Source organism: Vidua macroura, chromosome 10, assembly GCF_024509145.1.
Source record: "Vidua macroura isolate BioBank_ID:100142 chromosome 10, ASM2450914v1, whole genome shotgun sequence".
NCBI lineage: Eukaryota > Metazoa > Chordata > Aves > Passeriformes > Viduidae > Vidua > Vidua macroura.
This window is the reverse complement of record NC_071580.1, coordinates 11333157-11356126: the sequence shown is the minus strand read 5'-3', so window position 1 is coordinate 11356126 and position 22970 is coordinate 11333157. Positions and strand designations below refer to the sequence as shown.

The 22970-nt window shown below is 42.4% G+C and overlaps 1 protein-coding gene across 3 annotated transcripts; it reads right to left on the bottom strand.

Annotated features, from left to right (window-relative positions):
* Positions 1–74: 74 nt before the first annotated feature.
* Positions 75–22234, bottom strand: OSTN (osteocrin). 3 transcript variants are annotated; one of them, XM_053986390.1, is made up of 6 exons: positions 22197–22234; positions 17758–17931; positions 7881–7979; positions 4955–5172; positions 729–825; positions 75–444 (listed from the first exon to the last, which is right to left on the bottom strand). In XM_053986390.1, exons 3-5 carry the CDS (start codon positions 7977–7979, stop codon positions 741–743), a joined length of 402 nt encoding a protein of 133 aa, XP_053842365.1. In that variant the 5' UTR covers positions 17758–17931; positions 22197–22234; the 3' UTR covers positions 75–444; positions 729–740. The 3 variants fall into 3 exon arrangements, with proteins under 3 accessions (XP_053842365.1, XP_053842364.1, XP_053842366.1); XM_053986389.1 differs by lacking the exons at positions 17758–17931; positions 22197–22234 and adding an exon at positions 14869–14913; XM_053986391.1 differs by lacking the exons at positions 17758–17931; positions 22197–22234 and adding an exon at positions 8650–8776.
* Between the last annotated feature and the right edge of the window lie 736 nt (positions 22235–22970).

The following is a 22970-nucleotide window of genomic DNA, read 5'->3' as shown; positions in this document are numbered from 1 at the left end:
CCCATAACTGTTATATCCTCCCTTCATCTACTGATCAGATTCCCTCCAGAAAGAAATGTGCAAAGCAAACTCTCTGCTTTTCATGGACTGCTGTTGGCACCTCTGTAAGTTTTATTTTCAATCCAAAAAAATCTCAGTCTTGCCTAGGATAATAAAATTCTGCAAGTTTAACAGATACATGCCATGCCATAAAAATATATACATATTCTCTGTTCCCTCCTACCAGTGACACTGTGCACAGCCGTGAGAGTATTCTGACCTGATGAACTGAACATGTTATTATTTGTAAATGCAACATTTGTAAAATGCAACTTGAAACAGATTTTGCAGGAGGTCAATTCCTTGAGTGCTGTATCATTAGGCAAAGACAAGACATGCTGTGAGGCATCTTCCAAAGCTCTGTAAAGTTTCCAATACAGCATCACTCATTCAGAATAGAAGCATCTGTAGGCAAAAAAAAAAAAAAACAGTAAACATTACGTTTTCCAATATCAGAAATGCAAGGCTTGGGCAAACACACTGTAAGGTAGAGTGGAGGAGGTTAAGATTAGGAATACTTGTTTGCTTGTAGAGAGGTACTCAGTGGGAAATTAGGGCATTCCATGTTATAAGAAGCCATAATTCCTTAAGCCACTCCTCCCGAGCCTGCTGACATGACTGAGTACCTGCAGCAACAGAGAACACCTGGGTTCTCCAAGCCTGCCCACACCTAGAATGCTTTAGCTTACCTGCAGGAACTGCTAACCCCTGGTGCTGCCAAGGTGGCTCACTCCAATCCGGTCCAGAGGAACTCCAAACCTTCTCTTAGGCAGCTCAAGCACTTTCCTGCACGAGGAAAATGAGAAGAGAGGGAGGGAAACAAATGGGAACAGGCATCTATAAATAATCAAGATGTTACTACATGTTTAATTCCTGCATTCATACCACTAACACCTTATTGTTCAGACAGAACAGTGTGCAGGAACAGCCAAAGATGTGAGCATTTAAAAATAAGATGCTGCTCTTGTCTTACAGAAGGCTGCAGTTGCAGCTGTTTTACAGACTGGCTGAGCTTGATCCACTATCCCTATTTTTATTTGGCAGCAAACTAACTTCACAGGTTAACTGCTATTCATAAAAGAAAAGTGATACACTGCATTTCTAAAGGGGAATTGTTTCCTGCACAGTATAACTTACTGCAGGTGACCCATTACCTGGGTCTTTGAAAGCTCCAGGGCCAGCTGGGGCTAAGATTAGCAAGGAGGTAGAAAGTATTGCACAGCAATAGAGGGGACGAGTCAGAGATGCTCTAACAGGGTTTTTCTATAGATTCTTTGGCAATGTAGTGTTCATCAAAACTGAATAGGAGCAGTTCTTTGATGAGATTGAAAATGGGAAGATTTTGGGGTTGATTTTTTTTCCTGTATATGGTAAATTTCCTGACAATTTGATGAATGAGGGCATGAGGAATGTGTGAAAGAATTTATACATAGCAATATTTTTTGCAGATCTTTTTATATCAAATAATAAGTTTTCCCATCTTAATTCAGCATTTTTGGAGCATTTTTCCACCAGCAGAAGTTTTATTTTAATTAGTTGTGGAAATGGCAAGAATTCCTGCAGCTGAGAATAACCTCAACTTTTGCCCTCAGAAATACTTGTCAGTGAAATGCAAGGCCAAGAGAAGCCCTGGAAGATTAATTCTTTATCAGTCCTTGTTGAGGAACATAAATTTAAAAAAAAAAAAATTGTTCTGTAAGTTGGCAACTGCAAAGTAACAAGCAAGAGACAATGCTGTGGTGCACTCGAGTCTAACTTCGTGCCAGCGCTGTTAAGCTGCCTCACCTTGAGGCTTTGGGGCCGTGCACGCCCCACCCAGAACCGTGCAGCCCTCGGGCTCTTCGAGCAGGCTCCTTCCCTCACACCTCTCGGGCACGGCTGCAGTCAGGATCATTCCAGCACGCACAGCCCTGCTGACTCTTTCCTAGCTGCTTTTCACATGAGCTCAGGGGTTGGGAACTGGTGGTGTATCCCGTGTGAGGGGAGCACCACATCAGTGCTGGAGCAGCTAGAGAACATCGCAAAGGAAGGGGAGCCTTCTGTTTGGCCTGTCCCTTCCTCTGGCACCAGCGTACCCAGCACGGTTGCACCAAGCCTTGGGGAAGGCAAGGGAAGGAAAGCCAGGATGCTCAGCCTGTTACCTCGAGGAAAGCACTGCTTTCCCCGCAGCTGGGGAGGCACAGGCGGGACACTTGGGCTGTCAGAGCCATCCTGAGCCTGCCTGGAGAAAAGGGGAGTTAACCGCCCCGAATGGAAGTGGATGGCGAAGGTGGGACGGGACGGTGTTTCTGCCCCGTGAGCTGTACCAGTGCCATGCTCGCTGTTCAGAGCAGGGACGGGGAGCGGTGCCCGTGAGCTGTACCAGTGCCACGCTGTGCTCAGAGCAGGGACGGGGAGCGGTGCCCGTGAGCTGTACCAGTGCCACGCTGTGCTCAGAGCAGGGACGGGGAGCGGTGCCCGTGAGCTGTACCAGTGCCACGCTGTTCAGAGCAGGGACGGGGAGCGGTGCCCGTGAGCTGTACCAGTGCCACGCTGTGCTCAGAGCAGGGACGGGGAGCGGTGCCCGTGAGCTGTACCAGTGCCGTGCTGCGCTCAGAGCAGGGATAGGGAGCGGTGCCCGTGAGCTGTACCAGTGCCGTGCTGTGCTCAGAGCAGGGACGGGGAGCGGTGCCCGTGAGCTGTACCAGTGCCGTGCTGTGCTCAGAGCAGGGATGAGGAGCGGTGCCCGTGAGCTGTACCAGTGCCACGCTGTGCTCAGAGCAGGGACGGGGAGCGGTGCCCGTGAGCTGTACCAGTGCCGTGCTGTGCTCAAAGCAGGGACGGGGAGCGGTGCCCGTGAGCTGTACCAGTGCCGTGCTGTGCTCAGAGCAGGGACGGGGAGCGGTGCCGTGCTCGCTGTTCAGCGCAGCCCAGCGTCCCCTCTTGCGGCCGCCCCGCGCCACGGCAGCCCCGGCATCCTCCGCTCCGCAGCGTCCCCGTGGACAAAGTGGTTTTTCTACTTAAAACAAACGACAAAGTGGCTTTTTTTTTTTCTACTTAAAACAGCCTTGTCTAGGATTCCCGCGGGTTATTTCTCTCTGTCTGCCTGTGGATCATTCTCGCTCTCCTGCCTCCTGCACGCTTTTCCCGTGCTTTTCAAAGCACTACAAACCGATGTTGATGCCGGACCAGGATCTGGGCTCTCCTGTCATCAGTGGGTGTCAGAACAAGCTGTTAAGTGCACTAACATTTGATCTGCTCTTTTCAAAAAGTTTCTGCTTTGTGCCAGGCACTGCACACACTGCATTGATTCGGGGGGCTCAATCTATTTATCAGCTCTCACAAATTAATTTCCTGGCCTCTAAAGGTGACCGGCTCAGCTCATACAGGAATGAGCTGGTATCTGCTGGCTGACCCCTGTGACAGGGTGCTCAGTCCTCGGTCTTGCTCCTCCAAGTGCAGCAGTCTCTGCCTGTCTCTATCTGAAGGTACTTTTCTATCAAAAGCCTTATTACTCTTTCGTAGCATCCATCTGATCTGCAGTCCAAGCTGGTGGTGGTGTCAGACTATCACTGCAGTGATCAAAGCAGCTCAGGTGGTTCTAATAAATGGTTCAACCCCAAACTTAAAAGGTAAACAGCTCCCCCAGAGTGATAATCCCAACTCAAAACTGCAAACTGTGCTGATGCTGCTGGGAAAGGGGGAATTTTGTGCAGCATGTCACTCATTTTCATGAGCTCATTATTCAGAGACAAACTGTTTTTCATCACCATTTCCCTTTTTGTTTGTTTGCTTTTTGCTGTTGTTTTGGGGAATTTTTTGTTTGTTTCTTTGTTTAGTTTTTCCCTTGTACTGCATATCGAATGAAAGATTTCTATCCAAAAAAAACATGAGAAAAAATGGGAATAACGTGTACCTTTGCAAAAAAGTATAGCTTCAAAAATGACCTTTTTTTTCTTTGCCTGGAAAGGGAAAACATGCTAAAAAGCAAATGAAGCGTGAGCTGATTTTGATATCTTCAAGAGGCAGACAGAACAGAATAATTCTACTTAAGATTTAAGAATTTTGTATTTTATCACTTTTGGCTGCAGCCAAACAGTCCTAGTGGCAGACTGGGTGGATAAATGGAAAAACAACAAGAAAATATTGCAAAACTTTGTTTGAAAAAAGTACTTGTAATATTGACTGGCTCTCGTGAATACTTTCCATTTCCAGATTAAGCTTTAAGCATGTTATTAAATACTTTGTGGCATTAGGGATTCCATCCAAGAGAAGACAGTTACCAGAAGAGCAAAACAAGACAGGCAAGCTCTCTCAGATACAGCCCCTAAAGCTGTGCCCCAAACTCTCTGTCTCTCCCCAGCCACATCGAGCATCATTCATTGCTTGGCCCTGTTATAAACAAGTTTATATTCAAACACACATTGCTGCATTGTTTAAACCCTGACTTATCCAAAGCTAATGGAGGTCTTGAAGCTCATTCTACTGTCTGCCTGCCCATTTTCATGATGTGTCCTTCATCTTTCTGTTCAAAACATCCACTCCACCACACCTTCTTTCCATCCCAGTTTCAGGAGCACCCAGCCCTGCCCCTCTGCTTGTGAACCTCAGGCACATTTCTTACTTTAGCAAAGCTCATGATCAGAAATGTTGTTTTAAACTGAATGTTAGTTCACACCAGTGGAAAGGAGTGTACTGGAAAATCACATGTACTGAAATATTGTCTGGTAGCTGTGCAGCACTGTAGGGATGAATGAAATAGTGCATGCTTTATACAGCTGAAGGGTGACACACTGTTTGAAAGGTTTCTCATCAGAGGCACCTCACAACTGACCAGCAAACCTGCTGGGGGCTAAAGCTAACCCACCAGTGTCCAGAGCACCTAGCAACAGCCTCCCTCCAACTTTATCACTGGAAGGAGCATTTAAGAGTTTACCTCTGTTTGCCTTTAGCATCCTCAGAGGATGAAGAAATTCTGTCAATGGGGGAGCCAAATCCTGGGAAGCTTCTTTTCTTTTTGGTTTCAGTCACCTCATTCTCCAGAGACACCAGGTCATCAAGAAGGAACAGTTTGGCTGCCAGGTTGGTGGCTGACTTCTCTTCACTGGCAATGGGATGGTCTCCCACACCCAGAGCAGCAGAAGGCTCCAGAGGCTGCAGAAGAAAGCAGTAAAATTTCAGTTTGCTGGCTGCTCAAGTCCCAGGGGAAAAAAGGAACTCAACCAGTGTCATAGGAGCAGTTCTGTAAATACAGAACTACCAGGACACTGAAATTGGGACAATGTTTTAAAATGAAGTTCCTTCTCTGAAATGTGGCCTGTTTCCATCGACAGGATTTTGCTGTCAAAATCTGGACATATTTTTTAATAGAACTGACTTTGCTTTCATTACTGTTGCAAGAAATATTAAAACTTGTTACTTCACAAAGCCTATTTCTGTAGGACATCCCATTATCCTTATCTCAGCACTGTGATTAGCATCATTTATAGCATGAGCTGACTAATGTAATAATTCTGAAAAATGCAATCTCCATTGCCCTACTCCAATAGCCATTCTGATAGTTTTCGGGAAACTGATTTTTGTTTTTTTAAATTAATGCTAATAAGTAGCAATGAAAACTTCTACAGAAGGTTCCATCCATATCTGTCAAATGAATTAATTGCTATGCAAAAAAAAGTTGCTCAGCCCTGGCATTCAGAGAAATTATGCAGTAACACTACATGGGGAGAAGGAAAGGAAAGAACATCCTCTTGAATTGAACCTTAATTACAACATTAGGCTTAACACCATTTCAAAACCAAGCTTTACTATAAGAATAGATGAGAATACTGGGGTCTGTCAAGAAAGAAATGAAACGAATCAAAGTGAAATAGTTGCTTTGAATGTGACAGAGAAACACAGGGCAGCAGTTAGTCTACAAAAGCAAACTCAGATAGTTGTCCTTTTGAATGAAATAAACCTTCTTGTTCACTTGATCTTCACAGAATTAGATAGAAACATTACAACTTACACTATCAAACAGGTTTTATTCTCTTTAGAAGCACAGCACTACTGTTGCTAGTCATACATGGTGGGTTTAGTACACGTGTGAAGGAAGGCAGCACATGGATGATGCAGTATCTGCTCCAGTTGTGGTGGGGATGTTCCCCACTGCAGATGGGTGGCAGACAGTGATGGAGTGCATAAAACTGTGACCTTTATATGAGGAGGAGCACACGACCATAATGATCATGCCAATGGTGTAGCACTGTTGAAACCTTTATAAAGGATCTCACATTGTCCCCTGACTCTGCTTTTTGTAAGCCTCAAGTCCACAGAACAGTCCTTTCTGTTCTCTTTTAGGGTTATAAAACTTTCATAGATGTTGCAACCAAATGATGCTTTCAAAAAAGACTGAACCCTTCCTTCTGGTTAGTGGGGATAAGTATCTACAATAGCAGTTGAAACTAGAAGAGCAAAAAGAGCCTCTGCTCTTGAATACCTTGCAATTCCACTTACTTTGTCTTCAAAAAATATCATGGAATTGTAAGAAGTGACAGCTAAAATGATAATCAGAAGTAGAAAACAGTTTTCTTCTGGTAAACCACTGAACAAAGTACAATTTCACAGATAAGCAGAGATGAGAGTGGGTGTAGGTGGTATAGTGGAGGGTTTGCAAACTTAGGAACAGCAATGAAATGAATAAAAACTAGTAATTTTTTCCTCAAGAGAAAGAGCTTCCCAGTCCACACAGTGAAGTCACCAGATTGTGGATTTAAAATAAATATAAGGAGTTACTTTTTAAACACAGCACACAGATGAAGGGAATGCACTGGCAAAGAATGTCATGGATACTGAGATTTTAAACTGGTTCAAAGACAAATTCTGGCCCATCAGCAGCTAAAACATGCCCTGATCCAGTGCAGGTCTCTAAATCTAGAAGTCTGCAAAGATGTTCTGTTCTTATATTCTTTTCACAAAAATCTGTCACTGATGAAGGCAGGATACCAAGTGTCTGTGGCACCAGAACAGCAGCTGCTGCAGCACTTTTGGACAATCAGGTCATGCTTATGTGAAGACAGAGAGCAAGATTCAAGGGATCCATCAGTATTCTTCAGTAGCCATCTAATGTTAAAGCTGACCTTAAAACCTATGTAAAAACCCTAGAGGCAAACAGTGCCACTTTGAGTCAACTTTTAGATACTTTTTTTTAATGGCATGAAACCATTACATAAATACCTTTTCTGCCAAGTCTGCCTTATGTCAAGATGACATAAAAATAGGGAATGCAGTAGAAGTATTTTCAGGTGCAATCCCTACATATCATCCTGGGTGAAACAAGAGACAACTCATCCATTTCATCTGCTGCTTTCCTTTGCAAGCTTAGGCAAGTGACTTAGCTCCCTCCCCCTCCTGGTCTAGTCCATCTCCTTTAATTTGTAATTTTTGTGCAGGTGGTTTTCTCCCAGGGATCTCCTTATGGCTTCTGAAAGCTTCAGCTTTCTCATGTTATTGTTTGTCTGTAAGAAGAAGAATTAAACTTTCCCTTCAGTGTTAGAGAAGTGTGCTTCCCCCCTTCCATCACCTCCTTCCCTTCTTCAGGAAGTTCTCTATCCACTGGACAATGTTTTAACACACAGGAAATCCCCAGGTGTCTTGGGAGAGGCTGTGAGAATCTGGGTGAGGCCTCATTCAGTCTGTTCCCCCAGTGCCATGCAATTTGCATCTCTCTCTTCTTGAAGCTCCTCCTTGGCCCTTACAGAGTCAGTACTGATCCCACACCTTCCAACAGTGTTTGGATACTGCAGTGTCCACCTCACTCTGTGGCTAAAAATGCCCAAGGAAGAGCAGTTATGTGGCAACCACCAGAAACCTTCACCTACCTCTGGAGCTGCCTGTGCAAGGAGCACAGAGCTGGAGTTCCACCACAGCAGGGCAACCACAAGGGCCAAATGCGCCACCACGAGCTGGAACTGCAACATCTGCAAAGGAGAACAATCTATAAATTAGCAGCAATCTCTAAATCCACAGCTGCATCCCCTGAGGAATCTTGCTCCACAGGTCTTAAAGAAGTAAAAACCAAGGGAGACTCTCCCCATGGCGGTTAATAAGTTGTATCTCCAGAGTCACTGCATAAAGATAATGCCAGCTGAATGCTCTTCATCCTTGCATGCAGAATCAGCTCCCTCCTCTGCTCCTTCCTACATAGCCCTGCCAATCTTTTGATTCCTTTCTGCACAGTGGTGCAATCCTTGCAGCAGCAGCAGTGAGGAATGCAAACTTGCCTTAAAAGCAGATGAACTGCATGCTCACTTGTAAGCAGGGAGACTTTGGATAGTAGCTCAGGCTGACCCTGACCTCCCCACATGCTGGAGAGGTGCTTAAAGCTGTGACAGAAGTCATTTATCCCTCCAGTAGTATTTTGAAGGCAAGGCTGCATTTTGCTCATTCCCAAGACGATCTAGTGGGAGCCACAACTTCCAATGGCATCCTGCAATACAATCATTCACAATAAGCTTGCACAGGGATGTGTTGCTGAGACTGGGGGTGGTCTGACCACATGTCACAGCTGCAGGACTGCAGATGCCCACCAAGCCTTTAAATAATGCAGGGAGTTTTGGGAGGCTCAGGATGGGGAAGGTGCTTGGTTACCTCTGGACATGGGTTTAGCCTACATTGTTTAAGTCCTTGCTTGGATCCAGATCTTAAAACCTGATGTGCCTTCAGTTCTCCAGGTGGGAGTGTTTCAGATGATGTTAGGAAGAGCTGGGCTGGGGCCTTTTGCTAATTTGCTGTTTTCTCTGTCTCCAGGTCCTGCCCCAGAGTATAATTCAAGTCTGATTCTGCCATTCTTTGCTGACTCTCCACTTGGCAAAAACAGAAACACAAAGAGTGTATGAATATATATATATATAAATACCCCTATATAATTATTATTACTATTGTCCATAGGGGATGGGCAGTTAGGAAGAAAGCTGCTGGTCACTTTGCAGGGGTGAGAGGCAGACAGCTCACTGGAATCAAAGGACAAAGTCAAAGCACTAAGCCGCCTGGTACCACTGTCTCTCAGCCCCACAGCAACAGCCATTTCTTGACATAAACACAGAGGTCTGCCTGGGTGTTTTTAAAGCTGGAACCCTCTACAATGTATATTTTTGTATGTGGGTGTGCATTGAAATTTGAAGCATCAGTCTACTGCCTTCACAGATAACCACATCCTGATTATTTGGATACAGAGATGTAAAAATAAATGGCAAGGTTAAAAACTTATATTTATTATAGTTTAAGATCTGTGCTGGTATTCATTCAAGCCAAAGACTAAAGAGCTAAAAATAGCAACTGGTACACTAATGAAAATAAACAGTAAGGCACCTGCAACACTAAAGACATTTGATTAACTGGTCAGAACTCGACGCCAGTGAAATTAGAAGCAGAGGAAATTTTAAGGACTTGAAGCTTGGCTCTACTTCCCAAGGAAATAAGCAGCTAAAGAGGTGGTATCACTGACTGAAGCAGGAGCAAAACTTGAGTCTAGCAAGACCCTGTTGTACTGATTTTCATGCAGCAATGGGACCAAGGCAGGAGAAAAAGGCAGGGTTATTCTAGTGGAACAGTTTGGATTTAGAAAAGCAATTGCAAAACTGGTAATGCAGTGAGGATAATGTAAATACAATTAAAATCACGCTTTCTTCTGCCAGTCTGGGACTTAGTTTTACCACCTTCAGCCATGTTATAGGACCTTAGTTATTAAAAGAAGTTATTGGTATTTCTCCTTGAGCTTATTTGTTGCAGTTGGCCAAGCAGAGCCCTCTGGCCAAAAAGGGGTTTTCCCAGCCATGCGCTGGCTATTGCTTCACCCCATCCATATTTTATCTTGACACATTCCAAGAGAGGCTTTAAGAGAGGCTGGACAGTATTTGTTCCTGAAGGGGAATAAGCAAAATTCTGACAAGCTTTTCAAGATGCACCCTTAATTGAATTTGAAATTCATTGTATTGAAATTGTATCCTTCCAGAAAATTCTTCACCACCAACTTCACAGAGCTAGGTCAAGGGACTAGTGTATAATTCCATGTCTGTAGTATCTCAGGGTCTTGTGTTATCTGACATAAAATATGGTTTTCCCTTCTCTAAATGTAATTGCAAGTCTGAAATTCAGGCATATTTATGTGTCTTAGTGATACTTTAGCTTGAAATGTGTCAAAACTAAAATTCCTCATATAATTGGGTATCTTTGTTGCAGGTCCAATTAAAATAAAATTAAAGATTAAAGAAAGAACAGTATTCTACCTTATCAAAGCAGGATAAACATACAAAACTTTTACTTAGGAAGCGGTGCAGAGCCACTTTCCAAGAAAATATCACAAGAAAGCAAAACGCTTTACCGAACAGAAACTGTTAAGTCTCCAACATCAAACCAAAAGACTTAAAAGATGTTTTTCTTACAGAGAAAAAAACAAAACCCAAAATGACATCCTGAAGATAAGTGGCTTGAAAAACCTCAGACAGAATGCAATTCATCACCAAGCTCGAAACCCATTGCCTGTCAAAAATGGTAACAGCCATCATTGTTCTTACCCATTTGAACCACAATATTTCACATTACTGTGGAGATTACTCTGCAAGCATAAATCACAAGGGGCTTATTTTTTCTTACTGTCTTGTTAGCAAGAGAACTGAGGCAAGACATCATGCCTTGCTCTGCAATCCTTCACTCCAGCTGCCAGTCTGTACTGATGGCTGTGCTCTGCTCGTTGCTGTGACACCAGCACGGGACATGCCCAAGTCACCTGCAAGCGAGGACCTTGCTCTTGCAATGAGCACCTTGTGGCCAAGCCTAGAAACCCCTTTGGTTTTGCCTGGATGCCACCAACATGACCTGATGCAGAGCCAAGGCTTGGCTGTCCCACAGGCATTGGGAAGCTCCTGTCAGCTCCTCTTTGGCCTCCAGTGCTGCTCTGATAACTTTGGGATAGCACTGGGAAGCCTTCATCACCTGCGTGCCAGGAAGGTCTCTGGGACTGTGCAGATTCTGGCCAGCTGGGGGAAATCAGAGCTGTGTCTGCAAGCCAGTTACTGAGCTATTTTGTTACTGCTCCAGCACCACAAAATAGAATATTAACTGCTGCTACCTATCTTAATTGAATTGATTAATCAAATTGAGTACTCACACTGGCTTTGCTATGCTTGCATTGCACACCCAATAGGAATATGCCTTGGCCAAAAAAATTATGATGGATGATTTATCTTACCAAAAGAACAACTTAAAAATGGCTTATGTGAAGCTCTAAGAAGTCTGCTTCTGCTGGAAAAGATTTTCCTTACTTTTTTAAAAGTTGTAAAAGGTATCCTCTGATCATATATATCACCACAAAGCCAAAAATGCTGCCCCTACCACCAGCCCTAGTGATTTCAGAACTGCTGAGGGACCCTGTGTTTCTCAGGTGCAATCTTGTAGTTATGTAAATGTCAAGGAAAAAGGAAAAAACCAAAACAAATCCCACCCACAGAAAAAAAAAAAAAAAAAAAGCAGATCTCAAAAATAGGTTAGAATGGTATTTTTGTTGTCATCCCACAGATGAGATATGGAGCATTTCTTACATATTGCTTTCTAAAAGATACTGAAGCCACACATTGAAACATGGGACTTTTGTGACAAAATGAAATGTAAGCTGCCAGTGTCAGGCTCTTTATGTTACTAATAATGTGTTTTCTGGAGTAGGCATAGATTTTTAAACAATGCCATATATTTTCTTATACATGGTACAGACACTGACAACTTCTACAATGTATTTTTCCTTCTATTTTCAGTTTCATGACTATATAGATATATAGAGGCAGGTAGGTTTCATCTAGTGGAACCAGAGAGAACTTAAAATTCATAGACTTATGCAAGAGCCTTATGATTAGTTATTTTGAGATAACCAGGTATTTTTGTGTCCCAAAAGAAACTTTTTGTCAGACAGTATTTCAAGGCCAAGCATGCTCCACTTCCTGAAAATGAAGTCCCTTCAAGGTTTCTCAGGGTAGTCAAGATTTGTTGATTGATTTCTAAAGCCTTCATTTCAATAACTGCATTCCCTGTACCATGATTTCTGGTGTTCAGTCCTGGCATGTTCTCATATCACCACGTTAGTCACCTTTGCCTGCTTGACAGCTGTGCTTTGGCTCAGAAGATGCTCGAGCACACAGCAGTTCCTGCCACTTGTACTCAGATAAAACAGAGTTTTGTGTCGTGGTTTCAGTCGTGGTTTAGTCACTGCAGGTTCGCCTGGACCCTGCCCACACAGGACACAACATCTGTGGGAGCAGCACTCACATCATGAGAAGAAAGGATGGAAAGGTGACCCTCTAATTCCCATGAGGAGCTCAAGAAGTGCATAAATGAACACAGCCCTGCCAGGACACCTGTGCTGAACAGACTCAAGCATGATTCAGGAACAAATTAACTGACAGAGGTGTGCAAACACTTGTGAAAAGACTAGTCAGTCATGGTTCTCATCTCAAATGGTCATACAGAGCAAATGAGGACAATTTTCTTTAGAATGGGCAGGAAGGACACAGGTTGGACATCCTGCAAATCTGGCTACACATTTACACTATGTATTACACTGTGTAATAAATCCACTTTTAGTAACAGATTTCAAAAATTAAAACCCCCAAACTTGCATTTATACCATAAAAGTAGGAGACATGAAGCAGCAGACAAACAGAAGTGAGGAAGCCCATCTAGAAGCTCAGGGGCTATTAAAAAAGAAAGATGCTATGAAGTGTAAGAAAATATCTCTTAGTGGGAAAAACCTACTTGCACCTTTCCTCAAAAGATAATTGAGTGAGCTGCAGTATTCCTGATATGTTCAATGGAATACAAAACATTATTAGACTATTTTTCATTGCCAACAACTCTCAACCCTATACTGTTTATGTATGTACTGACTTAACATGCCAACTTTCCTCAACATTTCAAACAATTTGACATTCAGCTTTCTTTCTTCTTTACCACAAGAGCCAAAAACTTTTCATTGTTAGAGTGCCATCTTCAGAATTTGAAGCAAAAATAAGAAATCATTCCATGAAGAAAAATGAAGAAATAGATTGTGGTTTTCTATATTAGAAAATATTTTTTTTCCTAACAGCATTGAAGTGATAAGTAGAAGATCTTCACACCAGGTATAAAGAGTATGTTAGCAAAATAGGTTATCAACAGAAAAACAGACCATTTAAAGTATAATAAAAATAACCCTCAAGATCAGCTTTTAAGAGATGAGAATGGCATTGGAATTTCTTAACAAGATTCAAACACTGATACTGATTTACTCGAAAAACACTTAAACATTCTGATCTAGGGTATTACTTGAAGAAGAAAAGTCTTGGGGGAGATGCATTGCACATGTAGATTAGAGAGTAACCCATCTCTCTGAGTTAAGTAAGAAGAGAAGGAAAGCTGCATGCACATGCAATCTTTGTCAGGGTCTAACAACAGAGCTCTTACCACTGCTGTGTATTTTAATTGGCTATTCAAGAAGCCCAGAAAGGCACTTGTCATTCATTCAGAGAGTGAAAACAAAGTCCTAAGCTGCTGAAATCAGATTGGCAGTTATTTATAAAAAAAAATGAAGAATGCCTGGTCCAGTCAGAAATATTTTGCAGTTTTCCCATCATTTACACCATAGATTTACTTGATTTGAGCTGGGGATTTTTGCCTGTTATTCCTCATAATGTTCAAAGTATTTTACAGGAAAAATATGCTGAGCTGCATTTTGAATACAAGTGAGCAGAGACAGATGAATGCAATAATAACTTTCTTGAGTTAAGCAGTGGGCAGAGGCACAAAATGTCCTCTCAGCTCCTCAGGTTTCAGCTCTGCACTCCCCACGAGAGAACAATTATTGCAAATTGAAAGACCAAGTAAGGAAAGCTAAGGGCACTGCATGCTAGTGCTTCAAAAATTAGTGGATTCTGAACTTTATTGTAGCCTCTGGACATCTAAACCAAACGTTATTTGCATGTATTTACTTGTACAACTTCAGTGTGGGAGGAAAAAAAAAAAACAGTGAAATAGTTTTGAACTCAGAATGGAGAAATTACAATGACTATCACAGAATCAGAGTCTGCCTTCAGTTGCAGGGGTACAAAACTGAATTAGCCAGACCACTGGACAATGATAATTACTCTGTTAGTGTAGGAATGTTTTTACAGTTATTCTGTTATTGCAGGAATGCAGCAGAATCTGGATGAACATTTGTCTAATATGGGATATAGTTAAACCCTTTTGCAGATCTATAAATTAAAGACTTTTCCTAAATAATTTATCTCATGTTTTCCAATATATTAGATGTAGCAAACTTGTCTACTACATATGATATTTAGTTATGCAAAAGAATTATTCTGTCACAGCTCTTTAGCGTATTTTAAGAAGTAATATGCATTTGACAATAACTTACACAAAAGGAAAATCCAGACAGCAGTTTACTGCAAAGCACTGCAGCAGCATAAAATTAATTTGTCACTGTTGCAAAATGCACTGACACATTCTGTTTAAATATTGGCTGATTAACTGAAGGAAATAAGTATCCACTGAATATTTGTAGCTCAGTTTTACTACCAAATATCCTAGGTGAGAGGCACCTTATTATCTTAATTACAAAGTAAAAAGTACTGGAAAAAGTACTTGTGCTTTTCCCATTAGATGTGGGCATCTTTATACCTTTTGCATGTCTGTTAATAAAAAAAAATAAATTAAAAAAAATAAAAAACAAAAAAGAAAGAAGAAAACATCAAAGAGAGGAAAACACAGAAGGGAAGAAAGCTTCTGTAAAGACAGCAGAAGAAACAAAACATCCCCAGAACATTCTGCCCTCACTCCCCTTACCTTGCATTGGATGCAAGCAATTCCAACCTTAATAGTCCTGCTATGTTCTTTCTCCTAACCTATCCTTAATGTTCAGCTTTCTTTCAGAGTTTTTATAGTGTCTGGTGTAGGCTACAAACTCCAATCACTGCCTTTGCTTTCTCTTACATCATTTCTAAAGATTTTCCACTGATCCTTGCCCTAAACCTTTCTCTGTCCTGCACTCTCACACACATACTTGCCTCACATTTGTTATATTTATTGCTGTGATCAAAATGATTAAGTTATAATTAAAGGTCTAGGGGTTTGTTCTGTTTTTTTTCCCTTATTTTCAGTTAATTTCAAGATTCAGACAGTCATGGGAATAGAAAGATTTTCCGCAGCATCACCATTCCTCTAAACTCTCACTTTTGTAAACTGCAGTACAGAAACACAATGTCCTTAGTCATTACTGAGAGGTTTTTTTTTTTAACTTTGTTTCTTGGGGACATCAGAAGGATTGTATTAGCTTCAGAAAGAAATCAGCGTGTTTTTAGTAGACCAAACACTACTGTAAGTTAAGCATTAGAAAAGGATTGTGCTTTGTAAAGCAAGTGACAAGAACTTAAGTCTTTCAGACACAATTTCTATTATTGCACTGTTAAGTTATTGAATTGTAAAGCATGAGCTGTGGAGATGCCTATCTTTCCTAGGCATTACCAGAGGACTTGTTTCTTTCCCTATTTGCCTCCCTAGAATAAGTCTATGTTCCTTTTTGCCCCTTTTTAAAAATCTCAGATTTTATTAGATTTGCTGAGCATTTTAGACCTGTTTCAGAGTTTAAAATTCTAACCAGTGCAGGCTCCTTAAGAGTTAATTCACAGTAATTTTATTCCCTAAATAGAAAAGCACACTACTTTGAAAGTATTTTTTACTCCGACTTGCCAAAACTGTTCCTACAAGCCATAGTATAGTAAAAGGAAATTTGCAGTATGTGGGAAAAAATTGCCTGTCAGGAAGCAAACACTTTGATTTCATTTGTCTTGATCAAAGTGATTAGAGAAAAATAAGAGTTTGGTCATATTGAGGCAAAGCAAGGACTTCTGCCCCATTTCTGGACATGTCCCAGGCCGGGCTGGATGGGGCTCTGAGCAGCCTGGTTTAGGGGAAGGTGTCCTTGCCCACGGCAGGGGGGTTGGCACTTGATGATATTTAAGGTCCCTTCCAACCCAAGGCATTCTGTGTTTCTACAGTATCTCTCAGTACAGGCCAATATGGGAATGTGGCCTAGAGCAGATCTGCAGAAATCCTGCAGGAACACACAGAAGAGCTGGCCAGAGGAGCAGCCACACCAGCGTCAGGCAGGTCGAGACTCTTCTCCTTTGCAGGGTGTAACAGAGCAGTGATGGCAGCTGCAGAAGTACAAATGGGCTCTGTGGGTACTGGAGGAGCAAAAGAATCAAAAGAGCAGAGCCAAACACCACCAGACTGCTGAAACACAGCTGAAAATGCTGCTGCACAAAGAGAACTGGACTGAGGTCCATTTTACTGCATTTAGGTGGTGGTTTGCTACTGTAAGTCCAAGGACATAGCAGAACTTGACTGATGTGTCTAAAACAAGCAAGCAGGATCTCAGGAAAAAAAAAAAAAAAAAAGATCATGACAATCTAACAATGAGGTATTTCCAGTTTATGGGCTACCTTAGTGATATATGACCACAAGGTGTTGCTGACCAGCTACTGCAGTTCCAGGCATTGAGTTTCTTCTTCTTCTGTTGGAGGGGCACAAGGTTACACTCACAGGCATTTACTCCTCTTGGGAGTTATTACAGGTTCTATCTTAAGGTCTGCAAGCAGAATCTCTGAAGGACTCCATTCTGCCACCATGGTTGGTGTTGATGTGGCTGGTAGGAGAGCTGGGCTGTGACACTGGGAGTAAGCTGATGACAGAGAGCTGAGTGCTGGCCGTGAAGGCTTTTCAGTGTTTCACAGCACAGGGGAAAGTCTGGAGAACAGCTGAGACCCAGCCATCCACAAGTCAGCACCTCACAAGAGTGAGGGAGAAGGGGGAGGACAGCAGATAAAACAGCAGGAGAAGTGCAGCCATAGTGTCACCTCCTTCAGCTCCAAAAGGATGTTTAAGAACTGGCATCAAAATTTTCTTTTATCCTCTCCATGTATCAGTGATGCTATAGCAAAGCTCCAGCCACTTTTGTTCTACCTACTTGACCTACTCTGAGGTTGAAGGCTCTTCCTTTAAGAAAAGTTATTTTCTATTTCACAATTTACCACTGTATCCTTCCTACAAAATCTAAAAGATTTCACAAATGGCTGCTGATATACACAACTATCATCAACTCTGACTAGGAGGTGTGAAAGACTCAGATCTGGGTAATTTGCCATCTTCATGGGCTGTTTCTGACCTTAGTATAAGACATTCTACCAGCACACATGTGGGTTTTCTCTCTGGGGAAAAAGAAACCCCAACAAACAAACCAAGCAAGTAAGCAAACAAACAAAATAAAAGAAGAAACACTACTAATAGAAATGAATCCTATGTTAGAGTGTCAACATTTAATTTCCTGCTCTAAATTTCCTGTGATTTATTAACACTTTTTTGACACCTTCTAGTGAAGACTGCCAAGGAAGCTTCCCAGACAATGAAAAAGGTATATGGTGGTTACTCTGCTGCAGAGCATCTAAGGAACAGATATCCTCAGCAACACTGGGGTTTAATTATACTTACAATAAAATTAAGTTAGGACAACCAAGAGTTTGGAAGGAGTCTTTTTTGTCTTAACAGGGAATGAATAAACAAATAGAATGTGATTTTTCTCAACTATGAAGACAAAAAAAAAAGGAAAATTGGAGGAGGTAAGGACACAAGACATGAAGCTCTTTTTGTTACCATCCAAGAGAAAGACAAACTTACCTCCCTACTGCCCTCATGGTCCCAAAAGAATTCCCTTAAGTCTTTCAACACTGGTTTGCAAATCAGTTGAGCTGGCTGTTTTCCTTAAGTAGACAAGTTCTGATTCAGAGAGCAGGAGTTAGCAGGTGCTCACTTGTGCAAGTGTTGAGCAATCTTGCTCTTCAGCACCCTTGCCTGTGGAATATATATTTGGGGTTGTCAGACCTTGTCTGTAAAGGCTTGGGAATGGCACATGAATACAATGCTTGATATTTTTGCACTTTTAGTCCTTCCCTTCTCCCACTAAAACACACAGCAGTGCTGTTACATCTCTGTGATCTAAGCCACAGGAGCCTCCTTGTTCTACCACTAAGCTGTCCCATGGGAACTTCACCTTCCAGTCTCTTCCAAGTGTGCAACCCTTTCCAGCAACCACTGGTTCCTCACACAACATCACACCATAAATCAACGTGAACAGTGCAGGGTCCAGCAGGTGTCATGGCCTTGTCCTCAGGAATTTTTGATTGATCTGGCACAGAGTAAAGGCTTGTGACCTTAGGCATTCTGATTACTTATGATTATACATATTATACATATTTTCGCTAAACACTGAGTGTGTCATCAGGAACAGTCCAGTTCTCAGTTTAACATGGAAAAACAACACCACACTGAAGTTAGCAAAAGTGGACATTTTTCCAGGTTTGCCCCAAAATTCTAAGAAATAATCCAAAAATTTTTTCTTTTCAAATTAAAAACTATATTCTTTAAAATAAAGAGCTGATTTTCATGAGCTGGGTGCTCAGCTGATACTGATTCATATAGCTCTGAGATAAAAAACTGAGATACTCCAAATTACAGTGATTTCAATTTATTTTTACTTCTTGAGACAATAAACTTCTCAGATAAAATTGGCCCAATTCTGACACCAGTCTGAAAAAGGAATAGCATTCCATCAGATTAACCAAAACACAGCATGTTACAGCTACATTATTGGTACAGGGAGAACATCCAACATTACTTTTGTTGCATTTACATTCATATCTTGTCTGGAGAATGGGAAACATTTAAAAATAACCACCCCAGATTTTTAGTCAACACAAAAGAGAGAATTTCAGAAACCAAGCTAATTCTGACCTATTTGCATGTAGATACAGAGAGCCAGAGAGCAGATGACTCACTGTAAGACAGACTATGGAAAAGAGACCCTGTATTAACAATGTGCGTGAATGTTTTCCAATAGAAGGTACATTCTACCTTGGAAGGAAAACCTATGTTAAGACAACTATTTTTAAATCTGCAAACTATCAAAGCAGGCTTTGCTGTGTCACTTCCATTTAAGATGAATCCTTGCAGCTAGACAGAGTTGGAGAAACAAAACCCACAAAGTGAAGGTAGAAAATAGCAGTGAAGACAATAACTTTAGGAATGTTAGGCTTCCTATGAGCATTTTCTATTTATGTACTTTTTAAGAGTCCTTTGTGCTGGAATTATGTGTTTGTGATAGGTGCTGGGTCATGGCATGTATGCATCTATGAAAAGATCTCAAAAACCAAAGCAAAAGTCCCAAAAAGGACAGCTTCTTGAAAGGCAAGGCATGCTCTGATGCAGAAGGTTGTTTTTGGAAACAAAAGACCTCTGGTGCCCATGCCATTGGCTCCCAGCCCAAGATGGACGTGAGGAGTGAAGATGGCCAAGAAAAGCAACAGGATCTTTTGTGCTACGGACACAGTGGTCCATGAGCTGATGGAGAAGGGGTAACAAAAACACACACATGTCTCAATGCACCAAGCAAACAGTAATAGTTCCAGGCCAGCGTCAGCCTGGTCCTGACTCAACTGGCAACACAGAAATGAAAATGAGTAGATTGTGTTTCCATCCCCTCTAACTATGCTCCTTGGAGTCAATGCTAAATATAAAGATAAACTGGGAACCAGCCCCATCTTTCTGTGCTAGGAGGGAAGAGTGCTGATGTTTACACACTGCCTGCCTTGTCAAAGACACGTGTGCTGATGGCCCCTGCCACTGAAACAAACTCTCTGTGGCCTGTGAACCCTGGTGCCACAGTACACAAAGCACAGACCAGAGAAGTGTGCACCTTGGCTGCAGAGCACACACTTCAGCTCCAGAGCCAGCCACAAGTATGGCCATGCAGCCCAGTGCTGAATGTGCAGCAGCAGCTCAAGTTGAAATATGCTCAAAGAAGAAAAAATGTGTCTACCCTGAAGCTGTGCTCACCTCAAACTTTATTTCAAACAACTTTTCATCATTTTCTTGCAGAACTGAGAAGTACGGTGGAGTTTTGATTACTGGCACCAGGATGAGAGGTGTAGAAATAAAGAAAGCAGCTAAGCAGCAAAATGATGACAACAGCCTGCGGAAAAGGAGGAAGGACAGATATTCTTCAGTCAGATGCAGAGGTGTGGAAGCTGGGCAGAGCCATGTGGACCACTCACAGCATCACAGGATGCAGCAGGAAATCTCACCATCCATTTCCTACCTGACATGCAGGTAAAGGAAGTCATGTGAAAGGTGAGGCTGGGAAGCTGTTTCTCCATGGAAATAGTTCCTGCACCAAATGGTATTAATAAGGAAGGTTTTCTCCCCTCATTCCTGGTAAGTCCACCCCTGGGATGGTGGCTTGCACAGCAGGACTATGCTGTGCTGGAATCCAAACAGAGCATGCTGTTAGTGTAAACCCAGGAGTTCAGAGCAATTTGTGCTGGCTGATTTGATTGTTTTACTGTTTTGCTCTAGTATAAATGTGCTTATGGATTGGTTCTTTCAAGGGAACCAGCAAACAAGGGAAATAGCAAATCTTCATTATAGAAATGAAGGTCTCTGATATTTCTCAGAATTAACCATCTCACAAGTTTGTAAATTTGTCCCAACATTTGAGCCAAATTCTGGTCCATGACTTGTTCACTTCAGCTTGTCTTTCACTTCAGCTGGACAGAGACCTGACTCTGCTAGACTCTGCACCTTTCTGCAGCAAGCTGCAGCTCCCTGAATAGCTGCAGTTCCGCAGCTGGATTAGTCCGGGATATTTCAGGAACCATCCCGTTACAGCAGAACGTTCATCAGTCAATCACCGCCCTCTAGAGGTGGCCACACCGTGCGTGGGGCTGAGCTGGATTTGCTGCCATCGAGCCATCCCACAGCCCCAACATTCCTGCCAGAAGCAGGAGGAGGGTGTTGGCTGGTTTGGATAGATCCAGGTACGCTTACGGGTACAAAGGACTGAGCACCGATTCCCAGCTCCTCCATTATTCCTTCCCTCTCCACCTCCGAGCTCACCCATCTGGCAGCGTTTTCCCTTTGTGCATTTTGCAGTTGTGCCATGCAGAGAGGAGTGAAACACACAGAGAACCGTAAGACACAGCTACAATAAAAAGCAGTCAAAGTAACTGCCAGACTAAACTCTTGTTACAGCTTATTTTTTTCACAAGCAATGTGCATAAGCTAAACCAGTGGCACAGCTGCAAGAATTGACTGTGCCCACATGAGCTGGATATGCTCGTATGAGAAAAGCAGCAAGCCCTTCTGTACAGCTACACACTCACATTGCTTTCCCTTGTCTGGAATAGCTTGGGAGTTTCAAAGAGAAGAATACAAAGAGTGATGAATAGTAAGTAACCTGCCACATAATCAGGTGATGAAGCTACTGGTGTGCAAAAGCCCTCTTTGATTAGGTGAGTATTTAAGGAGAAACTTCTCTGTACAGAGACTTAACATGAGATCCTGGAGGCAGGAATAGCACATGGCCAGGTTTCCCCAGACACATCCTTCCTCTTTTTTTCCAGCTGGAAATTCTGTCTAGTTGGAATTTAGCAATCTTTTACATTTTCTTCTGACAGGCTGGCCGGATGTGCTGGTTTGCCTGCATGTGGAGGGATTCTGCAGGTAGCCATGCATATGCACAGACCAATATTACCCTGGGATTCAGGAGAGCTGTGTTCTGTTACAGAATCACAGCATGGTGGAGCTTGGCAGGGACCTCTGGAGATTGATTAGTCCAACACCCTTCCTCAAAGAATGGTCAACAAAAGAACAAAAGCAACTTTTTGCCAGTGCTCTCCATGTCCTCTCTGGGCAGCCTGTTCATTCTTCAGTCACTGCCACAGTAAAAAAAAAAAAAAAAAAAAAAAAAAGATAAAAAAGAAAAAAGAAAAAAGAAAAAAGAAAAAAGAAAAAAGAAAAAAGAAAAATCTGATGTTTAAATGTAATTTCTTGCACTCAATTTGAGCCCTTTGCTTCTTTTAGTGCACACCACTGAAAAGACTCTGGCTCTGTCTTTTCCTCCTCCATGAGGTGCTTACATGCATTGAGAAGATCACTTCTGCTCTACAACTTCAGCTCTCTCACCCTCTGCTCACATATGATAAATGCTCCAAGATGTGGCCCTCCCAGTATGCCCACCTGTCCCTTACACTGGGAGCCCAGCACGCCAGGTGTGCACACACCCAGCCCAGGATGCTGCTGGCCTTCTTTGCTGCAAGGTCACTGCTGGCTCATGGTCAGTGCCCCCACCAGGACCCCCAGGTCTTTTCTAAAAGCTGTTTTCCAGATATTCAGTCCTCAGCTTGGGTAGGTGCATGGGCTTACTCTCAGCTTCACTTCTGCCTTGACTAGCTGGCCTTGGATTCAGCTCTCTGGGCCTTGCTGTCCATGGTGTTGATACCACTGATCTCTTCTGTAAAGCAATTTCAAACTTTGTTTATCTGATGTAGGTGTTATTTCATTTGTCCTTCATAGGTAAATATCTTATCATACTCTTTTAATGTGTGGCTCCTCATATTGGCAACATTCACTTCCATGTGGGCTTTTATAGCACGTTCACTGCCCTCTACTCCCTGTAGGATTAAAACTGGAGCTTCTCCCTCACTTTTTGTCTAGAATACAAGAGCCAGAGAGGAGAAAAAAGCTGGTAAGATGAAAGGACATTGTTCATGTCATAATGTTCTGAACAGGACTTTATAGCCCTTGGCTATAAAATACAGTCCTCAGTTTTCTGTCCCAGTCTCTAGACTTGCAGTGTAGTGTTTATGTGTGCATAAACACCTAAAGAAAACATAAACCAAATACAATCTGAGGCACCTGAGCAGCAGGACAGTGAACATTATCCAGTTCCTTCTGCATGGAACTGAACAACTCGTGCTTGATTAAAACTGAGAGACTGACAGCTTCGGAAAACTCAAGGTCCTGACACTGCCTGCTCATTCTTGCTGTGTTTCCTT

What these genes read in the sequence shown, in the direction of transcription:
- OSTN (XM_053986390.1), bottom strand. Translation starts at nt 7,979, where the DNA reads ATGTTGCAGTTCCAGCTCGTGGTGGCGCATTTGGCCCTTGTGGTTGCC. An exon ending in TTGCACAGGCAGCTCCAGAG is followed by an intron (nt 5,173 to 7,880) that starts GTAGGTGAAGGT and finishes TTTCTTCTGCAG; the next exon opens with CCTCTGGAGCCTTCTGCTGC. An exon ending in GATGCTAAAGGCAAACAGAG is followed by an intron (nt 826 to 4,954) that starts GTAAACTCTTAA and finishes TTCCTCGTGCAG; the next exon opens with GAAAGTGCTTGAGCTGCCTA.